Source organism: Acipenser ruthenus, chromosome 18 (assembly GCF_902713425.1).
Source record: "Acipenser ruthenus chromosome 18, fAciRut3.2 maternal haplotype, whole genome shotgun sequence".
Classification (NCBI taxonomy): Eukaryota; Metazoa; Chordata; class Actinopteri; order Acipenseriformes; family Acipenseridae; genus Acipenser; species Acipenser ruthenus.
The window spans coordinates 31,753,459-31,776,050 of NC_081206.1; the positions used below are offsets into that span (position 1 = coordinate 31,753,459).

The 22,592-nt window shown below is 44.2% G+C and overlaps 1 protein-coding gene across 1 annotated transcript; it reads left to right on the forward strand.

The window, feature by feature from the left end:
• The first annotated feature begins 154 nt into the window (after window positions 1-154).
• LOC117421889 (mutS protein homolog 4) lies at window positions 155-22,151 on the forward strand. The gene is made up of 21 exons (XM_058990553.1): window positions 155-685; window positions 1,227-1,409; window positions 2,046-2,209; window positions 2,650-2,760; window positions 3,359-3,474; window positions 3,609-3,782; window positions 4,219-4,391; window positions 5,155-5,222; window positions 5,460-5,534; window positions 6,050-6,114; window positions 6,607-6,776; window positions 7,261-7,397; window positions 8,193-8,296; window positions 8,880-9,004; window positions 10,175-10,375; window positions 10,685-10,803; window positions 11,178-11,306; window positions 11,683-11,857; window positions 12,132-12,220; window positions 12,816-13,653; window positions 22,108-22,151. Exons 1-20 carry the CDS (start codon window positions 280-282, stop codon window positions 13,008-13,010), a joined length of 2,979 nt encoding a protein of 992 aa, XP_058846536.1. The 5' UTR covers window positions 155-279; the 3' UTR covers window positions 13,011-13,653; window positions 22,108-22,151.
• The last annotated feature ends 441 nt before the right edge of the window (window positions 22,152-22,592 follow it).

Consider the following 22,592-nt stretch of genomic DNA (forward strand, 5'->3'; position numbering starts at 1 on the left):
TTACTTATTAAATGTGATATCTGCTGTGTTTACTTCTGTTTTTTTTTAACTTTATCAAAAGGAGAAACACACCTGTTATCAGGCCCGCTAGGCAGACCATATCAACTACAGTATTTTACATCTTTTTTTCTATTCTTACCTTCTGGTAACATTATTTTCATTTTGAAGTAGCTCCGCAGCTGAAAGCATACCGGTAATTAATATATATGGTTGTTTTTTTGTTTTTTTTTAAATTATGAACGCTCTCGTGAGTGTAACGGTTTTTTTGAAGTATCTCCCATGCTCGCGCCGCGGAGGCGGGGTGTTGCTCGCGCCGCGGAGGCGGGGTGTTGCGCGCGTCTTTGTCGGGTGAGGTTGAACGGATCACTCTTCTGCAGATCTTCATTCTTCTCTTTTTTCACTCACTCTCTCACTCACATTCTCGCTGTAAAGATGTTTCGTAGCGCTACTGAGGAGACGACAGGTGGCAGCTCAGTGTCCGGCCGCTGCTCCCCGTCTCCGGTAACGCCTGCCCCGGTTGCTCTGCCACAGACGCCGCGGACTGGGTCCTGGAGCTCCGGCTCCGGCTCCGGATCCGGCTCTTTCCGAGCCGCAAGCACTGGCAGCGGTCCGGCCACCTCCTCAGGGGCCCGCACATCAGGGGCCGCCGTCGGCAGAGCTAGCGCCAAAGCAGGGTCCAGAGGCGGTGAGTATAATTGATATTGTTATATTGACATTACATCAGGGGAGCCTACATTAATACCGTGGTGAAGAGATTATTATTATTATTATTATTATTATTATTATTATTAATAAGGCCTATATTAACATAAAAAGTACAGTCATCATACTATTATTTACGGTACATTATATTATTATTATTATTATTATTATTATTATTATTATTATTATTATTATGTGGATGCAGTTGCCACAGCGGTACCAGAATTTGCCTTTATTGGCAGCGACCAAAAAACCTGGTGATACCCAGATTCATAGTTGGTAAATTAGTGGTGTACAAACAATATATGCACAAACTATAAACTATGACACTTAAAAAATAAAAAAGTATCTCTTACAAAAGTATATTTTTGGTTTAAAAAACATATAGTTGAATGTTTGTCATTTAATTTATAAAGTTTCAGTTAGTATATGAAGACTACCCTGGGGCTGCTGTGTGTTTGTGTTCAGATAGTTTCAGTTAGTATATGAAGACTACCCTGGGGCTGCTGTGTGTTTGTATTCAGATTCCTGCCATGGAGACCGGAGCTCCAATACGGGATGGGCGAGTGTGCCGAGTTTCACCCCGGGCACCAGCAGCTCCTCAGTGTGGGGCTGCGGGACCCCTCGACTCAAGAGGACCCCTGTCTCAGCCGGCCATGGGGTGACAGCCACCTACCGAGCACGCACACCCCAGACTGAGCACACAGGTACAAAACACAGAGGCCTTCAACTAGCTAAATATGTGTTCTTAACCCAAGCTAGGGCTCTCTCGCGGACTGAACAAGGGAAGGGTAGGGTACTGGTGAAACAGGGTGGAGGCTGGGTGCGAACCTGCAAGAGAGCGTCCTGATCACTGTGCAAAAGAGCCGGGTTCGACAGGCCATCACACGACACTGCCAGCTTCAACCTGCCCACTCCTCCAGTCACTGCCTCTCTCTCTGCCCTGCAGTTGTGAGTAGGGTTTCCCTTTCCAGTGATCAGCTCAAGCTGCTCTTATGTGTGCCGTTCCCCAGGTATACAGAGACCTTTGCCCAGCTGCAGCTGCCTTGCAGCATTTACTACTGACTGAGCTGTTATCAGTTATTATGTGGAATAACTTTCTGTGTATCTTGAGAACACTTCATTTGCTTCCCTAATAAGGTCTTAAATACCACTTATCCAATTTCCATTAAACCATTCGTTGCCATTTCTGCTTCTGTACTATTCAGTGCATACTGTACTGTTGAGAAAAGTCATGGTTGTCACCTTTTTTGCCAACTGCTAGGTGGCGGGGGTATGTGTTACTGACACACAGTTTAGAATGGCAGTTTCAAGCTGCTTGTTGTGTGGTGTCTCCTGTGCAGTGACCACCTCCTCCTCTGTGTCATCGGCCACGGTTGCCTCGGTAATTGTGGCGGTGGTGGAGGGCCGTGGCCTGGCCCGGGGTGAGATCGGCATTGCCAGCATTGACCTCAGGTGTCCCGAGTTAATACTGTCCCAGTTCCCAGACACAGGAACATACGCCAAGGTAAAACAAACAAACAAACAAACATTTTACTAACATAGTCTTTTTTCAGCACTGTCAAAGTAACCAGCGCCGTACAGCTGAGTCTGATAGATTAAACTTTTAACCCTTTTGTGTAAACTGTCGTTTACATTTTAAACTCTCGTACCTGTTTGCAATGGGAAAGTAGACTTGATTTAATATAGTATAGTCCTTATAGTTTATATTTTGTGTTTATATTTTACTGTTGCATTTATTTCAAATTTCAAATAGATTTTCACATACAGTCGATATATGATCACATTCTATTGCCAAGACGCTATAAATGGTTAAACAAGGCAAGATCATCATATAACAGTACTTTTTAGATAAATAGTTTGCAAACTACTAACCCATACGAATTTGTATTTCTGTTTATCTTTTAAACCTTTACAACCTTGCCAGTGATGTCTGTGTTTGTGCAGGTTGTGACGAAGCTCCACATCCTAACCCCTTTGGAAATATTAATGCCGGACACAGCCAGCGATAAGGGCAAAGGGACGAAGCTGTTCGGTCTGATTACAGAGAACTTCAGGGTAAGAAAACGGAAACTGGAGTGAGAAATCTCAGAGTGGTCTTTACAGACAGGTGCTCCTTCTGTGCAGTCTTTACTACAGGTTTGACAATGTCCCCTTCAGTCACGGTGTGTATCATTGTGCCACATTAAGTTTCCTATCTGTGTATCTATTTTATAACGCATATACCGGTATGTTTTTTTTCAAGGTTTTGGCAGGGCAACTTCTTGAACTCCATCGAGTTCACACAAACTGTTATAAAATCTCAAATAAAAACATTTAAAAATCGCACCCGAAGGGGATATAAAAGCACTGCACAGGCGAGTTCATGTCCGTGGCTGCTCAAGTTTATCTGTGTCATGCTTCAGGAGCAATCTATGTTTATCACTATCTTAAAAACACGCAATTACACATTCTAAGCCAATCATAAGAAATTAAGTCGAGTAGACAAATGTTTTGGCTCCTGCCTTGATCAATGTTAGGGTGCTGTAGTGTGCTGTTCATAGTGAGCTGTTCATTGTTGTCCTGTAAGGGAGCTGAAAATGTTTTCATGCAACTGCATGAATATACAGAAAGCCTGTGTATCTGTTGTATTTTTTTTGTATCTCTTTTTTCTCAGAACGTGGCTTTCACTGCAGTACAGAGAAAGTACTTCAATGAGCGAAAGGGGCTGGAATACATTCAGCAGCTGTGCGCTCCAGAGTTCAGCACTGTGCTCATGGAGGTCCAGGCTAAGTATGTATCGCTGTACGCTGACAGAGTGCCAGGGGCTCCTACAAAGCCTGTTTAAAGAGTCGTCCCGTTTCGGTGGATTCACCCGTTGGTGCAGAATCTTTGATAACTACTGTATTCACTTTTTATTTTTTTAGATACTATTGTCTGGCTGCTGCGGCAGCTCTGCTGAAGTACTTTGAGTTTATCCAAAACTCTGTTTACGCCCCCAAATCCCTGAAAGTGAGTTTCCGAGGCAGCGAGCAGACAGCCATGATAGACTCCACCTCCGCCAAGAACCTGGAGCTGGTGCTGAACAACAGAGACCCCAGGTAACAAAACTCCTGGGGGGATAATTTAATGGTGCAGACAGTGGCTGATCTAAATACTGTCGTTCTTTAACTCTATATTGATACAGCTGTGTCCCCACCCCACTCCCCCAGCTTAATTTATTGGTCTTATTAACATTGCTACATGCTAAAAATGCAGTGAGGTTCACTGGAGAAAAAAAAAAAGAGTTTTATACTGTAGATTGTAGGGTGACTGTATAAAGATTCGCCACTGTTAAGACTATTAAAATACAGCAAACACTTTTTTTCTCATTAGTTATTTAAAGATTTTTTTTTTTTAAAATCAAATAAACACTTACTGTACCCAGCCCAATTTAGTAAACGCTTAACCAATGTCAAGAAAAAAACGTGTAATATACAGCATACAGTATGACTGCCAGTGTACATCAGTGTAACAGGCGTGGATGCTTCCTTGCAGGAGCGACCACACGCTGCTGGGTGTGCTGAACTACACCAAGACCCCCGGAGGCAGCCGCAGACTGCGCTCCAACGTGCTGGAGCCACTGCTGGACACCGACACCATCAACACGCGGCTGGACTCCGTGCAGGAGCTGCTGCAGGACGAGGAGCTGTTCTTCGGCTTAAAGGGGGGTGAGGAGGGGACAGGGCAGGGGTCTGTATAGGGTCCTTGTTCAAAATACTGACCCTAATGCATTGATTGTTTCCCTCTGTCTGTCATGTCTGTCTGTCATCGCATTAACTGCGTTGAATTTGTATCTGCTAGCCTTCTAATACGTTTGCATTTGAGTCTAATGTGATTCATTTCGGTTCCTAATAGCGAGATTATGAGAACCCACTGGGTCAATGATCTATTCTGTCCCAATGGTTCTTAATTGTTTCCTTCCTAGCTGGGCCTCCCTTTATAATAATGTGTCCTAATAAGCCTGGTCTACCAAGAGATAGGATGTAGTCTCTTGAGCTGGACTGAGTAATGACAATGTCTTGCCCTTGGATATGGTATAGCTGCTAAGTTTGCTTTTCTTTACCTGTTTGAATGTGATTGTAGCGACATCTGCTGGAAGCCTGTGTGTTGAGCTTTACTGTTCTGGCAACTGATATTGCAATTTCATCAAAAAAAAAAAAAAAAAAAAAGTTTTTTGGTTACTTCCTTTTTCTTATTTTTGTGAAATATTTCAGATCTCTTGTTAGTCCTTTGAACAGAACATTTGCTCCTGCTCTATCTGAGGTTTAAAAAAAAACAACATGAGAAGATTTACCGATTATATCTCCTGGACAAGGTGCCTGAACGCAGATGTATAAAACAGACATGTGCTGACTGGCGAGTAGGAGCAGAGCAGACTCTTTTTATGCTGGCTGCCTGTGTGTTAACAGTGTTCTCTCTGTTCTTTTTTAGCAATTGCACGCTTTCTGGATATTGACCAGCTGCTCTCAGTCCTGGTACAGATCCCCAAGCAGGAAACGGTACCCACACCCATCTCCCATATCTGTTTATCAATCGTCCCCATACTTTTTTGTCTACATATACTACAATATCAGTCTGCAGTTTCGAGTGGAGTTATCCTAAGAGTTAAAGTTCTGATTACCACTCCTTTGAGTTTGTCCCTCATAACTGAGTAGGGTGGACAGAGGAAGAGAGAGAGGGGGTGTGAATGAATTTGTTGCGCTTACAGTTTTTTTTTTTTTGTCTTTCTATTGAAGGTTCAGTTGGCTGAAGCAAAGATAATGCACGTGATTAACCTGAAACACACTCTGGAGCTGGTGGCGCCTTTAAAGGTCTGTAATCTCTTCCAGAGTGGTCTCTCTCCTGAGTCATTATCGGATTAATGGGCCCCCCGAGTGACTCACCTGGTACAGGCATGACTGCGTGCTGTGCAGGGTGAACTGCACGGTTTCTGACCTTCATTGGCTCTTGCGCTGCCATTGGTTAGGGAGGCAACATCTCTATGGACTGTTTCTCCACATCTTGCTACAGCAGACCCTGCTGGCCTTTTCCTTTGTCCTCCAGGTGCAGATGCTAGCTGACACCCGCCGTCGAGCTCTTGGGTGTAAAGAGGCTTGGTTGTAGGATAGGATGACGCCCACTGACCTTCAGATCTCCTCAGCTTTTGTGGAAAGACATTTTTTCTTACTTATGTATTTCATACCAGGCATTTACTATATTAATGTGAAGGCCGTGTGCGTGTGGGTAAATGTGAAGCAGACAGTACCACTGCGGATAGGGAGGTAGGGTTGTGTGTGTGAGAGTATATCACTGTCAGGACTAATAGTCACATGTTTTTGATTGTTAGGCTGTGCTGAAGAACTGTCAGACTCCTCTGCTGAAAGCGTACTGCAGCTCCCTAGAAGATAACAGGTAATTCAGTGCAGCAACAACACTGACAGGCAGGAATTAAAGCATAGTGTCAAAAAAAAAAGATCTCTGGTTGAGTGTAGTGTGGCACCCCCTGCATTAAAACAAAAAGATTTGTATTATTATTGTGCAATTTCAACCTAAAATATCATGCAACAGTTTACAAGAAAAGCAATGGCATTTCTGCTCTATTAATGGATTTTATCATTTATAGTACAGAGGCATCCTCCTCATACCCTTTATTGATTTTAATGCAACTTGATATCATCATTTATAAATCACTCTGGTGCATGCAATAACTTACCGTTCATGATTTGTATTGGAAATCCCACTCTCCCTGTAAATGGCTTGCGGTACTGATGAGGATAAATGCAATTCCCTTTAAAACCCACCAGGAGACAGACTTGTCAGCAGTGAGACTATCGTCCAGCGGTTTAATAAAAAAGGAAGGTCTGGTTCACCACTGTCATCCCTGTCTTCTGCACGTTTATTCAGGTTTGATATCATCCTAGAGCAGATAAAAACCGTGATCAACGATGACACCAGCTACACAAAGGGGAGCCTGAACATGCGGACGCAGAAATGTTACGCAGTGCGGCCCAACATCAACGAGTTCCTGGACATTGCTCGCCGCGCCTACACTGAGATTGTAGATGACATTGCGGGTGCGTTCTGCTGTATTGTTACATCTTCACACACACACACAGCATACTGCGTCTGGGGTCTGTTCAATTGATCTCAACAGCACCTGATATACAGAAATGCTGTCATTGTTTGGCAAATGAAAACAGAACAACTTTGTGTGTGCCATGATTGTGAAAACCACACATTTTACAATGCATGCAAGTCTATTTGGAAGTGTATTTTTTGCCTGTAAAAAGTATTTAATGATTAAACTATGGTGGTATTTGGATCAGCTGCAGCTTGGATCGCTTTGCATGTTAGTTTGTTGTTAAGGTTCAGGACGATGTTTAACGATGCTTATTTACCATCAATTAATCGCTGGCATCATCATCGCTGAAAATGCCGATCTTGGGATTGTAAAACTACTGTATTAAATAAACTCCAAGCCAACCAGATTTAGCAATGAGCGTGTGAAGCAGAGAGTTGTATGAATGAATGCAGACAATGCAGACTGAATATTGACAGGGATGGTCACACAGTTGGGAGAGAAGTTTGACCTGCCTCTGCGGACCAGTTTCAGCACAGCTCGCGGGTTCTTTATCCAGATGAAGACGGATGGGGTGGTCTTACCTGACGGGCAGCTTCCATCGGATTTCATGAAGGTAACCCCACTCTCCTCCTCAGGTGTGTCCTGCAGTGGAAATGCTTTATTCACAAAGCTTTAACCCTCCAGAACATGGGGGAAGTCGCTGAGCCATCAACTCCACAGTGGTCATTGTAATCAGTTTGTAACCCCCCCACACACATTATGTCCCCTTTTGGTCTCTTTTTGTTTAAAAGAGTCACGTCCCGCCACCTCCCCCAATCACCACCAAGTGGGTCTGAGGCTAACTGTTTTTAAACTTTTTCCATACTGTGTAATCAAGTGTTTCATCTGTAGCATACTTCATATTTATCAAATTAATACCATACATTACAAAGTCTGTGTCGTGGGTGTTTGTCCTGAACTGGTGAATTACTCAAAGGAGAAAAACACCCAATTTACAAAACATGAAATAAGCAAGGGCTTGTTAATATACAGTATAGAGATAGATAGATGGATAGATGGATAGATAGATAGATAGATAGATAGATAGATATGTTAAGTTGTTTATTTGTTTTGTAACATTGAAGGGTATTGTTGTTCTCTCTTGGATGGAAGTCTTGAAGCACAGTGAGTGGGTAACTTCCCTTTCTGCCTGGGCCTGCTGTCTTTGTTTATTGGGCTGCTGTTCAGACTGTTGGTGCAGAATGCGGATACCTGTGGGGCTGGCTCAGCTCCCTCTTTCCAGTGCTTCCCTTTAGGAGATACAAACTAGAAACAAGCACATCATCCCAATCATGCACGCATGCATTCATTCATGCTCAGTTTGAACACCGTACACGTTCAGTACTCACAACCTGTCTCCCCATTGCAGGTCACCAAATGCAGGAATAACTACAGCTTCACTACCGCGGACATGATTAAAATGAACGACAGATGTGAAGAGGCTTTGAGTGAGATTTTCCACATGTCCTACGTGTAAGGGTTGTCCTGTGATGACACGAGTCAATACCACACAGCTGTATTATGTGAAATCAATTGCACTCTTCCAGTGGCCACAGGCATTTACAGCAGAATTCTGCAGGATCCACACACTGAAAAAAATGCTTTTTTTTTTTTTTTGTTATGTCTTGGTAATAAAAATCAAGTCACTTATTACAGCAGTAACTTTTTTTAGCAGTAAAAAAAAATTTAATTACATTTTCAGAAAACACAGCATGAGTAAGCAGTGCAGGAGCAATAATAATTTAGATGATGATGTGTTATTAGAATCAAACACAATGCGCCGTATTCATTCATCTTAATTAAACTGGAGCACTAAGAGGCGCATTTATACTGTTGCTTTTTTTGTACTGTAAAATAATGCAAAACTGTGTTAATGGTTTACTTACTGTCCTGTCCTGTCTGTACGCTTAGCCTGGTCATGATGACGGGAAGCCTTGACATGAAGGTTCAGCGTCATGCGAAATGGCCAGGTAGAAAGCCCTGGCCACCCCTTTAATGAGCCTGTGTGTTGGGCTTGCTGCTTCCTGCTCCTGAAGTGCCTCCCCTCTGTTCACAGGGTGGTGTGTCAGCTGCTCAGCTCCATCCACGAGCACGTGCACTGCCTGTACAAGCTGTCCGACGCTGTGTCCATGCTAGACATGCTGCTCTCCCTGGCAAACGCCTGCACCGTCTCCGATTACGGCAAGTACAGCACAGGGGCAGGCAAGATCAGAACTGCCCCGGGACTAATTACAGCCCTAGAACTGTAGTTAGAACTACACAAGTGAACATTGTATTATGTGTATTCTGAGATCTGTAGCCGTTACATTCATAGCAAAGCATCTGCTCTGGGCTGGTGGGCTGTTTTTAACAGATTTCCTCGAAAATTAATGCCTGACTGAAATGTTATCCAAGTTAGAACACTGCACAAATGGATTTAATCATTGTTTTCTTATGTCTTTTAATAATAATAATAATAATAATAATAATAATAATAATCATCATCATCACAGTAGTAACACTCAGTTCAATTAGCTTTTTATCAGGAAGGAAATGATGAGTTCAGTTAAAGGTTCATAAAAGTAAGAATGAACAATGCTGAAATAACACTTCTCTCTACAGGTTTCCTTGGAAATGAATTTCACTAGAAGTATTTGTTTTTAGGCAGATGAGACAGAGTTGTGATGTTGGTGTTCATGGCAGATTGGGGGAGGTATTCTGCAGAGCTAACTGTAAACTGTAATTGACTGGAAGGCTGACAACAGTATTTAAGAGTTGTCTTGGGAACCGCCTAATTCACTGCCTGGGAAATGTGCTTTTGTTTTAGGAGTCTGATAATAGTGCAGACATGTTGAGGTCTTTTTCTCCACCAGAATGAGACTGGAAACAGGTCTAACACCCAGAGACGTCGACTTCTTTTAAACCATATAGTAAAAAATGGTCAGGTTTAGTTTTTCAGTCCTTGAGGGTCATTCTACTGCAGGTTCTATAATGAAATAATTGCATATAGTAAAAATCAAGTTACTTTGTAAAGTAGTAACTTTTTAACAGTAAGGAAGAGTTCAGTTAAATTAAATGTTCAGAAAATACAGTGTTAGTAACAAATGCAGGACGTGTCTTTCTGTGACAGAGGGTAAATGGGAATGCCTTACAAGGTGTGTTTGATGTTTGATCATTTCTCTTTGGAACACCGACACACAGAGGAAAAGTTTCCAAGCAAGTTTTTAAGTTTCAGGAGACCGGTATTATTAAAACCCAACCCTGTGCATATTACTGCAACAGACCCCAGTGTCGTCTTGTTTTGTTCATGATCTGCCTGTGTGTACTTCGGTTTTAATGCGAGCTGTGCTGTTTTTTTGTTTTTTTTTCCAGTTCGCCCCGAATTCACTGACACGTTGGCCATCAAGCAGGGCAGACACCCCATCCTGGAGAGGATCTCGGGGCAGCAGCCCATCTCCAACAGCAGCTACATCTCCGAGGGGAGCAACTTCATCCTCATCACAGGGCCCAACATGAGTGGCAAGTCCACCTACCTCAAACAGGTGGCGCTGTGTCAGGTCATGGCTCAGATAGGTAGGCAGCATTCGCACTGAATTTGAGCAATCAGACACCCTCCCCTGCGAAATCAGCTCTGAACTGATCCCACTTCTCATCACAGCATGGATAAGGCTTGCCCGAGCCTGTGGGTTTGCTATTTAGGAGTTGTTCATGCATATGCTATAGGGGAGGGACAGTTTATTGAACGGGGGCCTGATTGCTCAAACTCTTGGCTCCTGATCAATTGAATGGGTGCAGGGTTTGTGTGAGTTTCTAACTCTTATGCCATTGCATTCAAGGTAACTTTTACACTTTCCCCTGAAAGACTGTCCTCTCCTTTCCTAGGGTCTTTTGTACCTGCAGAGTACGCCTCTTTTCGAATCGCAGACCAGATTTTCACCAGGATTGGGGTGGATGATGACTTTGAAACAAACTCCTCGACTTTCATGGTGGAAATGAAAGAGGTATACTGTGTTTCTCTGTCAAATATATTACCTTTTAAAAAAAATCACGTGGCATGGAGACTGTATTAGGACAGGCAGTCTAGCCCCATTTGCTGAAAATGCCTGGCAGAGTTCAGAACCTCACAAGATTCTCACTGAAATCTTGTGTTCATATTCATCAGTCCTAGTTGTTGCATAGGTGGGTGTTTAGTGGAGACTGTAAAATTTGCACCACATTTTCTGTTAAGAAACCATTTGGGTGCAAGCATTAGCCACATTCTTAGTCGTTTAATTATTATTTTGTTAAGTAAACAGGTCTTTATTTCATTCTGATTTTTTTTTTTTTCTTCAGCAAAACTTTTTTTTCTTTGCCTTTGTCTTTTGTCCTCTCCTAGATAAGCTACATCATCCACAACGCGAGTGACCGGTCTCTCATCATTATAGACGAGCTGGGGAGAGGCACCAGCGCTGAGGAGGGGATTGGCATTTGTCATGCAGTCTGTGAATTTCTGCTCAATTTCAGGGTATAGTCTGCACCTACATTTACAGACTGAGCTAGGGGCTTATGAAATTGTGAACAGTCATTGTTCAGTTTTCCTTGTTTTTACCATTGTTAATTTATACGGTACGTTTACCATGCTTTTATTTAACCATGCATTCTTATCCATGCTTGCCTAAGCTTCACTGCATGTGGAATGCAGTAAAATCTTTAACAAATATCCACACTAACTGACCCAGCTCGTAAACTGCAGTTAAGCAATTCTAAATGATGGTTGTAAATAGAAATATAGCTGGGATGGTGATGGGGGTTCGGGAGGATAGATAGATTGCCTGCAGTCACCAGCACACTGGCTCCCAGGAACCTGTGAACGCTCTGAGCTGTTGGCTCTTTGCCCACAGGCCTTCACGCTGTTTGCCACACACTTCCTGGAGCTGTGCCAGCTGGAGGCACTGTACCCCAACGTGGAGAACCACCACATGGGGGTGACGCTGACGCGCAGCGCCAGCAGCAACGCGGAGAAGGTCACCTACACATACCTGCTGAGCAGAGGCCGCTCCGAGGAGAAGAACTACGGTGAGATCAGGCAACATCTACCTGTCTGTCTGTCTGTGTGCCTTATCTATTGGTCTGGCAGTCTTATATTGTATATACATGTCTATTTATTTGTCTGCCTGTCAATCTGTATGTTCTGTATGTTTACCTCAATCTAGCCATCTGTCAGTGAGTGACTCTTATCTGTCTACAGTCTCTATCTATATCCCCCTGTCTGTATCTAATTCTGTAACCTCTTTTTATGGTCGTGCTGTGTTTTGTGGGAGACTGATTTACTGGTCTGTTTGAATGGCAGGGCTGAGGGCTGCAGAGATTACTTCCCTTCCACCTTCTATAATACAGGAAGCAAAGGAAATCACCTCTCAGATCAACAAGCAGCTCTGGGTAGGTGCAGCCTTGATAACCCACTGACAGGAGTTCCTGAGAATCATTCTGCTTTCTGTACTTTTCCTATCCTGCTAATTTACCGGCAACTACCAATTCCACTGTTTCCAGCAAGTTACTGCAGGAGCCCTGTTCTCATCACGCTTCCTCTCTCCCTCTTATTCCCTCCCTCTTTACCATTTCACCACATTCTTTCTCTCTGATTCAACCCCACCCTGACTTTCACTTCTCTTTCTCTACTACTTACCTCCCTCCCATCTCCCCTCTCCCTCTCATCCACTCTCTGTGTCTGTAAGAGAATCTAACAATTGAACCACAGAGGTATCACCTCTCCACTTAACCCTTCGTTCTTCCCTCTTTCTCTATGTTCCTCTCTCCCTCGCTCTTATCTCCCCTCTCTGTCTGCAGGAAAAGCAGCAAAGCGACCTGGAGATTCTGCATCACAGGGCAGTGTAACACCGGTCCTCCTGATCTCTCCCTTCCCATTCTCTCTCTCCCTCCCTCCCTCCCTCCCTCCCTCATTCTCTCTCTGTTCCACTCTCCTTCCCTTCTTCCCTCTCTACCTCACTCTCATCCCCTCTCTGTGTCTCTGCAGGAGAAGCAGCAGAGTGACCCCGAGGCTCTGAAGCACAGGGCTGTGTACCACCTGGCCACGCGGCTCCTTCAGGCAGCCAGGAACTCGCGGCTGGACCCCGACAGCCTGCGCATCTACCTGAAGGGGCTTAAGAAGCGCTACCAGGCCGAGCTGCGGGCTGCCGAGGGCCCCGTGCCCACGAACACGGAGGACTGAACTGCTGCTCAGCATCGCCTCTCTAAAACTATAACCTCCGATAGCGCAGGCCGTCAGGGGGCAGTAATGTGGAACCACAGGCACTGACCTACTTCCACCACACCAGAAATAACTTACCTGTTTTTGCAAAGTTCCGTCCCGTTTCGAACATACCAAAAAAAAGTTATTGGTCTGTGTTTTTACGTACACTTTATTTGTGTTTTTATTTTTCCAGTCTGAGTTTATTATTGTCTTTGTATGATTCTTTTTTTTTGGGGTGTGATAATAAAAGCAGTTTGAGAGTTTAATATTGAAAAGACTCGCATAGCCTCACATTTCAGGAAAGAAGGCTTTCGGGTGTTGGTGACAGATCAGCTAATTGGCAACCTAGTAATGAATGAATGTAAGTATTAATACATCTCTCAATAGTGTGACCGCCCCCCTTAATAAGACTACGCTAACCCGCGCGTTATTTGCATAGCCCCGCCCACCGTTTAACGAGCCCCTCCTTTCATAGCGCCGCCCCGCCCCCGTGAAGCCGAATGAGAGAGTAGAGCAGAAACAGCGATAGAGACAGGCCGGGAGCGGCTGGCAGGAATCGCAGTCATATCGACGCTGATAGAAACAGGGACGCACCGCTCCACTAGCACAGTCACACTCTCAGGTACGTGCCGTCGCAGCTTTTTTGGCTTTAGCGGGTTTGTTAAAAGGGGAGGAAAGTCGGCGCTAAAGCCGCAGTGCCCGTCCCATCGGCCTTGCCCAGAGATCTGTCCGTGTCACAGCGGGGTTGTGATTTCAGAAGAGGCAGCGGCTTGGCCTCTTCCCGAGTAACAGGCCTAGGGTCGCTGTGGGTTTGCTGGGCGTATTCGACACCGGGGCTTTGCGGCTTTGTGTTCGGTGAAATAAGTAGGTGTGCTAGTAGTACAGCCTGGCGGTAGGCAGGCTGAGGTTGTGCTTCGTGTATTTAGCCTTTATTTCATTGTCACAACAGTGCCAGTCCGGGCAAAGTGCATTGCCGGGTCAGTCCCGTTGTGGATGTGGGTTTTAACCCCGGCAGCCTCTGTGTACGTGACCTGCCGCAGCACTGCTGGGCTCTGGGGTCGTGTTGTCACGCTAGGTCCGGTCTGGGGAGGGGGGGGGCCTTGTTTTATTTTGGGGAATGGGAGGGTACACGTATTTACATCGCAGCTTCTGCTACCCTGAACATTGTAATTCCCACGTTGGGATAAGTACGTAGTTGTGTCATTTGGGTGTAACACACACAACAGTTAAAGGACAGTTAGATGCAAGCGGGGGTTTCTCTTTTGTGCTGGCGCTGTTGGTATAGCTCCAGTAATGGTACTGATTCTCAGTCTTGGTTATAATAATATCCAGGAGTTTTTAATGTCACGATTAGTAATCTTGCGCGATCTATATATAGAACACCATGATGCAATGGCTTCAGCGTCAAGTGAAATATCATTTTTTCCCTCCTCCCATCTCGTTCTTGCTGTCTTGGGCTACGACTGTGTATTTAAAACAAATACAAATAAATTAATGAAGACTCCAAAAACGTAATTTCAGAATCTTTTTCACAAAGCTCATGCCCAGCACTGTGGCCCTGTCGTACCGGGAAAGGGAGCACTTGGTTCCGAGCTTTTGTAGGAATGAGCTTGGAGGAGGAGGAGGGCGTTTCTTCTGCATACTGCCGGGTGACACACGTTAGTTATTATGGAGGTTATCCTTTAGTTCCCTATGCATACACATGTAGTGTGTTACACAGCGTGCCATGTGCCGGCAGCAGATCAGGAATCTCCATCCTGTATAAATAGCGTGTTACTTGGGAGGGCCTCTCGTCCCACACCGGAGGAGACATGGCAAGCGCTAATGCTGTATCTACAGTTGGAACAAGCGCATTCCTTGTATTTATTTTCTTGTGAATCGGTAAATGTTTGCTGTACTGTGTAGTTAAGTGAAGTTACTGTGCTGTGCAGGTTCACAAGGAGATGCGTGGCAGATTAGTGGAGAGTAAACTATTGAGCTTCAGTGAAAGCTAGAATTTAAAAGCTATTAAATATGCTTTTTTTTGCATCATTTTAACAATCTAAAGAAAAACACGTCATGCCTTATAAAGAGTTAACAAAATGCCTTGTTCTGGCATGTTCGGAGTCCCCTCTCTGATATAATATCCAGTGTGGATCCCCAGTTCTTGTAATACCTACAGCCTGCAGCTCAGTTTTGTTTTGCTTCACAAGGATTCTGCAGATTACCTTTTATTTCGGGTGGAATTGAAGCAGTGAAAATAACATGGAGACGCAGATCTGCAGCAGCACACAGCTACACTTGCAGGCAGTGGTATTTGGAGAAACTTACCCTGCCTCTCGCCTTCCTGGTTAGTGAATCACAGAGACTAAATGAATGACAGACAGGCTCTCCTGGTGGAACCTCTCCAGAGTCGAGCAGTTGCATGCAAATTCCAGGCGTTGAAATAAGACTTCTATTGCATAACAGTTTCAGCCATGCCAGGTTTTACTATGACCTTGATTAGCCACAGTGTAGAAGTAGCAAGCTCAAGTTTGTCTTATTATTAAACTCATAGTAAAACAAGGAATGGATCAAACTGCTATGGTAACGGGAGTCTTTATTTCCATCCCTGAAATCTAAAACGTATTTAAACATAGTTGATTTAGATTATTGGTATTATTTAAGTGATGCAATTGCTCATATTTCCTTTCATTCTTGTCTTGTGCAAGTCTGTGGGAAGCAGTGCCTTCATGCCTGTGTACGTGTTGATTAGGAACAAGTAAAGGGGAAGGAAAGATCTCCACCCCCCTATTCATAATTCTGCGAATACAGAGTGGCCTGGATGAGCACTTGTGAAAAAGAAAATGTGGGTTTTACTTTCGTGTATAGAAGTGTAAATCCATGAGAGTAACGGGTCTCGTTGTAAAGGCGTGTGAGCCTGAAGGGGATCAGATACTGCCCCTTGTGTCAAACCGTGAGTGGTGCTGGGGCATCCCGGGAGAGGCAGTAAATCTGTATTAAACAGGCTGAGCATTACAATCTTCTACTGCGTGAACTACCGTTAAGGTTTTCAGTATGAAAGTACACAGCAGCTCATTGTAGAGCTTCCCTGGCTTGGTAGCACTATTCTTAGTCTGCCTTGCAGTACATAAGGGATTATTGATAATCAGGGTGTGGCCACTTATATTTTACTATATTTACCATCCCTGTAAAATGAACTCTGATACAAACTCCTGGCAGGAGATCAACGACTAAGCTCACAATTGGCAATAGAGATCTGTGACGCCTGGAAATCGAAGAAAACACATTATATTGTGAATTTCTAACAATCCGTTTTCAATGGGAACACCCTCAGGTTAACTACCCTGGTGGCAGTGCAGTGCTGCTGCTCTGTAATGGCCTGGTTCATAGCACATTCGCCAGGCACTCGGGCACACACAGACGGGGGTTAGGGATGTCGGGGCAGATCAAGCCCAGCTCACTGTCTGGCATGTGAATTGTGTAATAAAACCCCCATTGTGTTGAGATCCCGTATTGGAGACTCCTGCAGCTATAGCAGTAGTGCCACGACTCGCTCTGTGAGCTCCACCCTTCCTTCAGTATTGTAACTGGCCTGCCCTCAGCCAATATCTCTTGTCATACACATTCTTTATCGTGGGAGTATCCCAAGTAAACAGTGGGTGAAATACAATGGATTACACCCTTTTGCTCCAGTGGATGTGATTGCAGGCTCTTTTAAAGACAGATTGCTTCCTCTCGCTAATGGTGCTGCCCACACTGTACAGGGCTTTACCATGCGCATGGTTGCATGGAACAGGCTGACATACTGTATTGAGGGTAACTGAGACTTGTGGTGTTAAAGACTGAATAGTTCATATTTGGTACACAGCTTAATTATACAATTTGCTCATTTGGGTTCCTTTTATTATCTGTGTCAGCTAGTAAAAATTAATTTTTACCAGCACCTTGTTTTAACCTCTGGCCATATCAATGAAACAGACCACACGCACGCTTCGAGATGGTCTTTACAGTTAGTACACAGCTGCTTTCTATTCTTTACAGTTGGTACACAGCTGCTTTCTATTCTTTACAGTTGGTACACAGCTGCTTTCTATTCTTTACAGTTGGTACACAGCTGCTTTCTCTTTACAGTTGGTACACAGCTGCTTTCTATTCTTTACAGTTGGTACACAGCTGCTTTCTATTCTTTACAGTTGGTACACAGCTGCTTTCTCTTTACAGTTGGTACACAGCTGCTTTCTATTCTTTACAGTTGGTACACAGCTGCTTTCTCTTTACAGTTGGTACACAGCTGCTTTCTCTTTACAGTTGGTACACAGCTGCTTTCTCTTTACAGTTCCATTCAGTGTTTTCCAGGGACAATTGATAAGTCAACCACATTGTTTTAATCACTGGCCATTTCATGATTGCATATTATTTCATCAGACATGACAAATCAGTACAACTATTACATACCTTTCTATATTATAGCATAGATTCAGTACAATGCTGAAAATACCAGAGAGCGTGCTAAGGGGACATTTCCAGACAATCCTAGGGTACCTGTTGCCAGTGGTGTAGATTTATAGGAGCAGCACCATGGATGGAACTCAGACTCCTATTGCACAGCAGTTTCACCCATTCCACGTTTTACTACGAGTTTGATTAGCCACAGTGTGTATAGGTAACAAGTGCAGGTATTTCTTATTATACTCCCTAGTAAAACCAGCAATGGATCAGACTGCTGTGGGAGTCGTATTTCCATCTTTGGCATTGTTGATGTGGCGGCACAGTACTGCAACCAAATAATTATACATTTATAATGAACAAAAGATGAAAGTTATAGGTCAAGGTTAATATCTGTGTCTGACTTTGAATCTGATTAGAGATTGGATTAGCTGTGTGTTTGCTGAGAAAATTGCTAAGGTAGCAGCAGCTTATTGCTGAAGAGAACGTTCCTGTCGGCTGCAAAGAATTACAGCTAAAAGAAAATCTCCAGGTCCTGACCAAATCCAATCTAAATTTCAGCATCATCAGATTTCTACTCCTGCTTTTGGCCTGTGTCTGTGACAAATTCCTCTGGTCCACCGGGCCAGCAGACAGCAGATCCCTGTTGCGTCGCTGGCCTCACTGTTTACTCTGCGAAGCGCCTGTTGCTACAGTATGTCAAACTCTCTGTAAACTTCTGGAATTACCTTTTTTGGCGTCAGATATTTAACATTATGATGCAACGCCCGCTGCTCAAGCCATTGGTGGCTTTGCTGTTGTGTTTCAATGCCAGCAGCACTGCCGTCGTTCACACATGGAAGTGGAGGGCTTTTAAATACTATTTGAATGTTGTTACGAACAGGCGTTCATTTGGTAACAAGTAGTGGATTGAACGTTTGACCTTCCTTTTCTTTGAAAACAACAGTGACCAATATTCAATTATTTTCACTTTCCTAACTTTGTGCCTTTCCGCCTGACCCTGTCCGGTGATTTCTGTTCACATAAATGTGAAAATGTGAATGCATGTTGTTCCCCCTGGCTACGGCAGTCCAAGAGGAGAACCTGCTGTGTTGCAAAGTTGATCCTTTTGAACCCGGGTCAAAGTCAGCGTTGCGACATCACAACAGTGCAAAGGCCAAGTGTTGCTGTCTGGAAAACAAAGTTGAATTTAACAACTCCAACGTTAACCACAAATTAATGCTAGACGGTCGGCCAGATGGCGTAAATGAATAAAAATAATCTTGGTAACTTTGTTTCAGTTTGAATCTTGTGGGGTTGCCTTGTCGAGACAACTCTGTTTCCCAACCCGATGGGAAAGACTTCAATGTCACAATGTTTCATGTGGAGGAATATTTTCAGTAGCAGTAGTCATTTTCAGTAGCATACAAAGGCTGTAAAGAGAGTGCTTTTCATTGCCAGTATTTGGCCTCTGTACGCCAGTGTGCAGTAAAAATGCCCCGAGTGACCAGAACATAATCTTCCAATCAGCTTTACAAACACTCCAATGCAGACGGTAGTTGCCTCTGACTGGTATTCGGATGTAAACGTGAGGGAAGGACCGCCTTTTCTTTTTTGAAATCAACACGTTAATGAATGGGTTTTATTGAATGCCTGCCTTTTCTTTCTTTTTTTTAAAAATACTTCTTAAAGGCAATTCAGAGCACGAGTTTCTGCACACCCCTAAACCACTATACAGACATCAGTAGAATAAATAACATGCTGCTGATGTCTTTGCTGAACTCAGTCAGACCTGAAGTAATGCGAGTTCAGACATAATGAAGTAAAACAGGACTTCAAAAACCCTGATGCTGTTGAAAGCTGACGCAGCGTAAAACTATTCCCAGATGTATTATTAGGGTAATCTTTCTAATCTCCAGCTCTTTCAGGGGCAGTAGCAGCTCGCTTGTGACCCAGGAAAGGATTTCAGGTCAGATCTACGAGCAGGTGGCAGAAAGTCCTTGGTCCTTTTCCACTTGCAGGATTAATTGGTATACACCGTAACCAGCTGCTTAATAATTCGGAACATGCCTGGAATGACGTCCTGGGCTGGAATTCAGTGCTTTAATGGCCACTGCTCTTCAGTGCTGGAAAGTGAGCTGGAAAGTTTATAGGCAAGCCAGCAAACAAACAAGCGAGTGAGATGGATCAGCAGAAGAATGTGCCCAGCCAGACCCCGTCCCCAACACCTGTGTGAACGACGCATGTTGTGAACAAGCAGTCAGCGAGCGGCAAAGAGTTTGCAGGAGCGTGTCCTGTTCGGTATGGAAGGTATTTTAGCTGCAGGGCAGAGGTGGCAAGCTGAGATTGCTGTGTTCAGCAGATAGCCTAATTGGTTCAGTGCACTGAGGTGTGGAAAGGGAGAGGGAGGGAGGGAGGACCCTGCTCTAATGCCACTGCATGCTTTCTCTATAGGCACCACTCTTGTATTTAAAAATCACTGGAATAGCCACCCCTTTATTTATTTTTTCATATGGTAAGATCCTGATGTTAAATTAACAGTAGTACGCATTTGTAATGCAATTCACTGGATTGGTTCTTCACATAGTGGTCTGCTGCTTGCAGTGGCAAATCTGTATAACAGCAGCGTCTGGCTGTCTATGGTAGTTTAAATGTGTACGCATTCAGGACCTGGACTGATCCGACACCTGGTTTTAGGGTCCTCTCTTCAGAGTGAACATGAACCTTGAATTTTTACCAAGATCTGAAACTGTTCTCATGGATGATGACTCCTAGCCTCCTATCATTCTTTCAGATCGTGAACTGGATTTTACTGCATTACCTATTTAATTACAGGGATGGAAATAAGACTCCCATTGCATAGCCGTTTGTTCCATTCCTGGTTTTATTATAACACACCTGAGCTTGTTACTGTACCTGTACACTGGCTAATCAAGCAAGTATTAAAACCTGGACTGGGTAATCCTGCTGTGCAATAGGAGTCTTAATTTCCATCCTTGAAGCAGTATACTGTCCGTCTTGGAGAAAGGTGACTTCAAGAGAAGGAAAAAAGTATCTGGAAGCCCTTAGCTGTGTTGCATTTTGCCAAGAAGCTGTGATTTGTCAGCATGTGTAACTACTGGTGAGAGAAACTGGCATTATCACTGTAACTGGTTAAACATGTATTTACACTTTCAAGGGAACAAACACAAAATATACTAACTAGGGCAGAGGTTGTCGACTCTTGTCCTCGAATACGTACCCCTGCAGCCCAGGTGTGTTTTCTTGGGAGCAGTTCCTTCCAGCCCTGCCTGAAGAGGCTTAGCATAGCTGTTGGATTGGGACCCCCTCAAGCCAACTGTGTAAGACTGGATGATCCGGGATTGTGCCAGTAAAGCATTCAGAGCAGTCTTGCTAAGTCTGCTCCTTGCAGCACCGAGTCCATATACACTAGAGTGTATGCCGTGACCTTTATCACCTAGGAGACTTCCCCTGCCCTCTCTCCAGTTATTCTGTCCACGCTAACTCAGATAACAGTGTAGTGTTGGGAAGGCTGTATCTGATTGGTCGCAGCAGTGCCACTTAGGAATTTTAGTTTATAGTTTAAATGTTTGAACCTTTACAACCCAGTGTGCTGATTCAGACCCCCTTTAAAGACTGGCTTGCTGGGAGGGAGGGAGCAGAGAGGTTGGGTGTGCCTCACATCTTGTTTTCAGCTGGCAGCTGTCTGGGCTAATTGGTGTGCTTCAGTCAGTCCAGGCGAGGAGGCAGCCAGCGGGCTGTTTTTTGGGATGATGCACAATTATCTGAGGCACTGGTGTGAGGAAGCCTGCAGGGCCAGAGCTGATCAGACAGCATGTTCTCTCACCTTCTTCTCTCCCACACAGCTGTGTGGAGTGAGCTCAGATCCTGAAAGAAGAGCTTAGAAGAACAACACTGCTTTAGTATGCAAGTACAGTTAAACCTGTATTAAAGACCACTGAAGGATCTTACAGTGTCCACTAGGGTGAACCCGAGCGTATGCAGCCAACACAGACCATAGCAGAAATGTGCTTATAATCTCGCAGTGGGGTGCTGAAAGAATCTCTTATAAGAATGCAGCTTCCGTATGAAAGTGCAGTCATTGCGTGTGTGGAGTCATACGCGAGTCGTCTGCACTTCATTGCAGGCAGTCTTTAATACAAGCCTGCATTAAACCCTGCCTGCTGTGAAGGACTCTGCAGTGATCACTTGAGGAATCCCAGGGTATCGTCTACAACAGGGCTGATCTAATCCGGTCCTCAAGGTCCGGAGTCCTCCAGCTTTTATAGGTGTCATTAAGTAATTGACTGGAAGCAGATTAAACTGGTTCAGTGAAGTCTGCTTCCAGAGTGCCAGCGGAACAAAGAACCGGGGGGCTCTGGACCACGAGGACTGGAGTTGCGCACCCCTCGTCTGCAGCCTGAACCTCAGTGCGACCATTGCAGGAGTGTCCTTATGACTGTTTGTGGGCTGGTTTGCATGTTAAATAACCTATTTTATGCTGTGTTTATTAGAAGTTTGGATTTGTACATTTATTTGATTAATCTCCTGAAAAAACCCCACTTCTCCAGTTTGGTTCTGTTTTGTGTGGTGGTCCATTGTCACAAAATTCGAGTCGATTCGTGTGTTGTGCAGTAAGAAGTGGCTTTCTGTTGCTTCCTCCTCGCAGGGCGGTTCATTGCATAAGTCTTGCATAAACAGGAAGACACACAGGTAAGGCGGAGTTTTTCCATTCCCTGGGCAGTAGGATTATCCAAGACTCTGTGACAGGAAGGGCAGACTTGAAAACAAGGCAGACATTTAGTGACACCCAGTCTTCCTTGAAGAGTCGGAAAGGCACTTTTGTATTTAGGCTTAGTTATTATAAACGTGCAGTTATGGGAAAAGTTTATTATTTTGTGCGATATCCCATAGTTATGTTCAGTAAACAAAATGATTATGCATTGTGTTAGTTATTTTTAGTGTTTGCACAAATGTGCCTGGGTCCTATAGGAATCTGTAGTCTTCCACACACCCAGACCTAGAGGGGCATTAGTATATGTGACCTGAAGAGCAGTTCAACAAGGGGGTCTTTTTCAAATCGATCCACACGTATTTAGTACACATCCACTTTGAACATCTAAACCTCTTGAGCTTAACATTTGCATTTCTCAA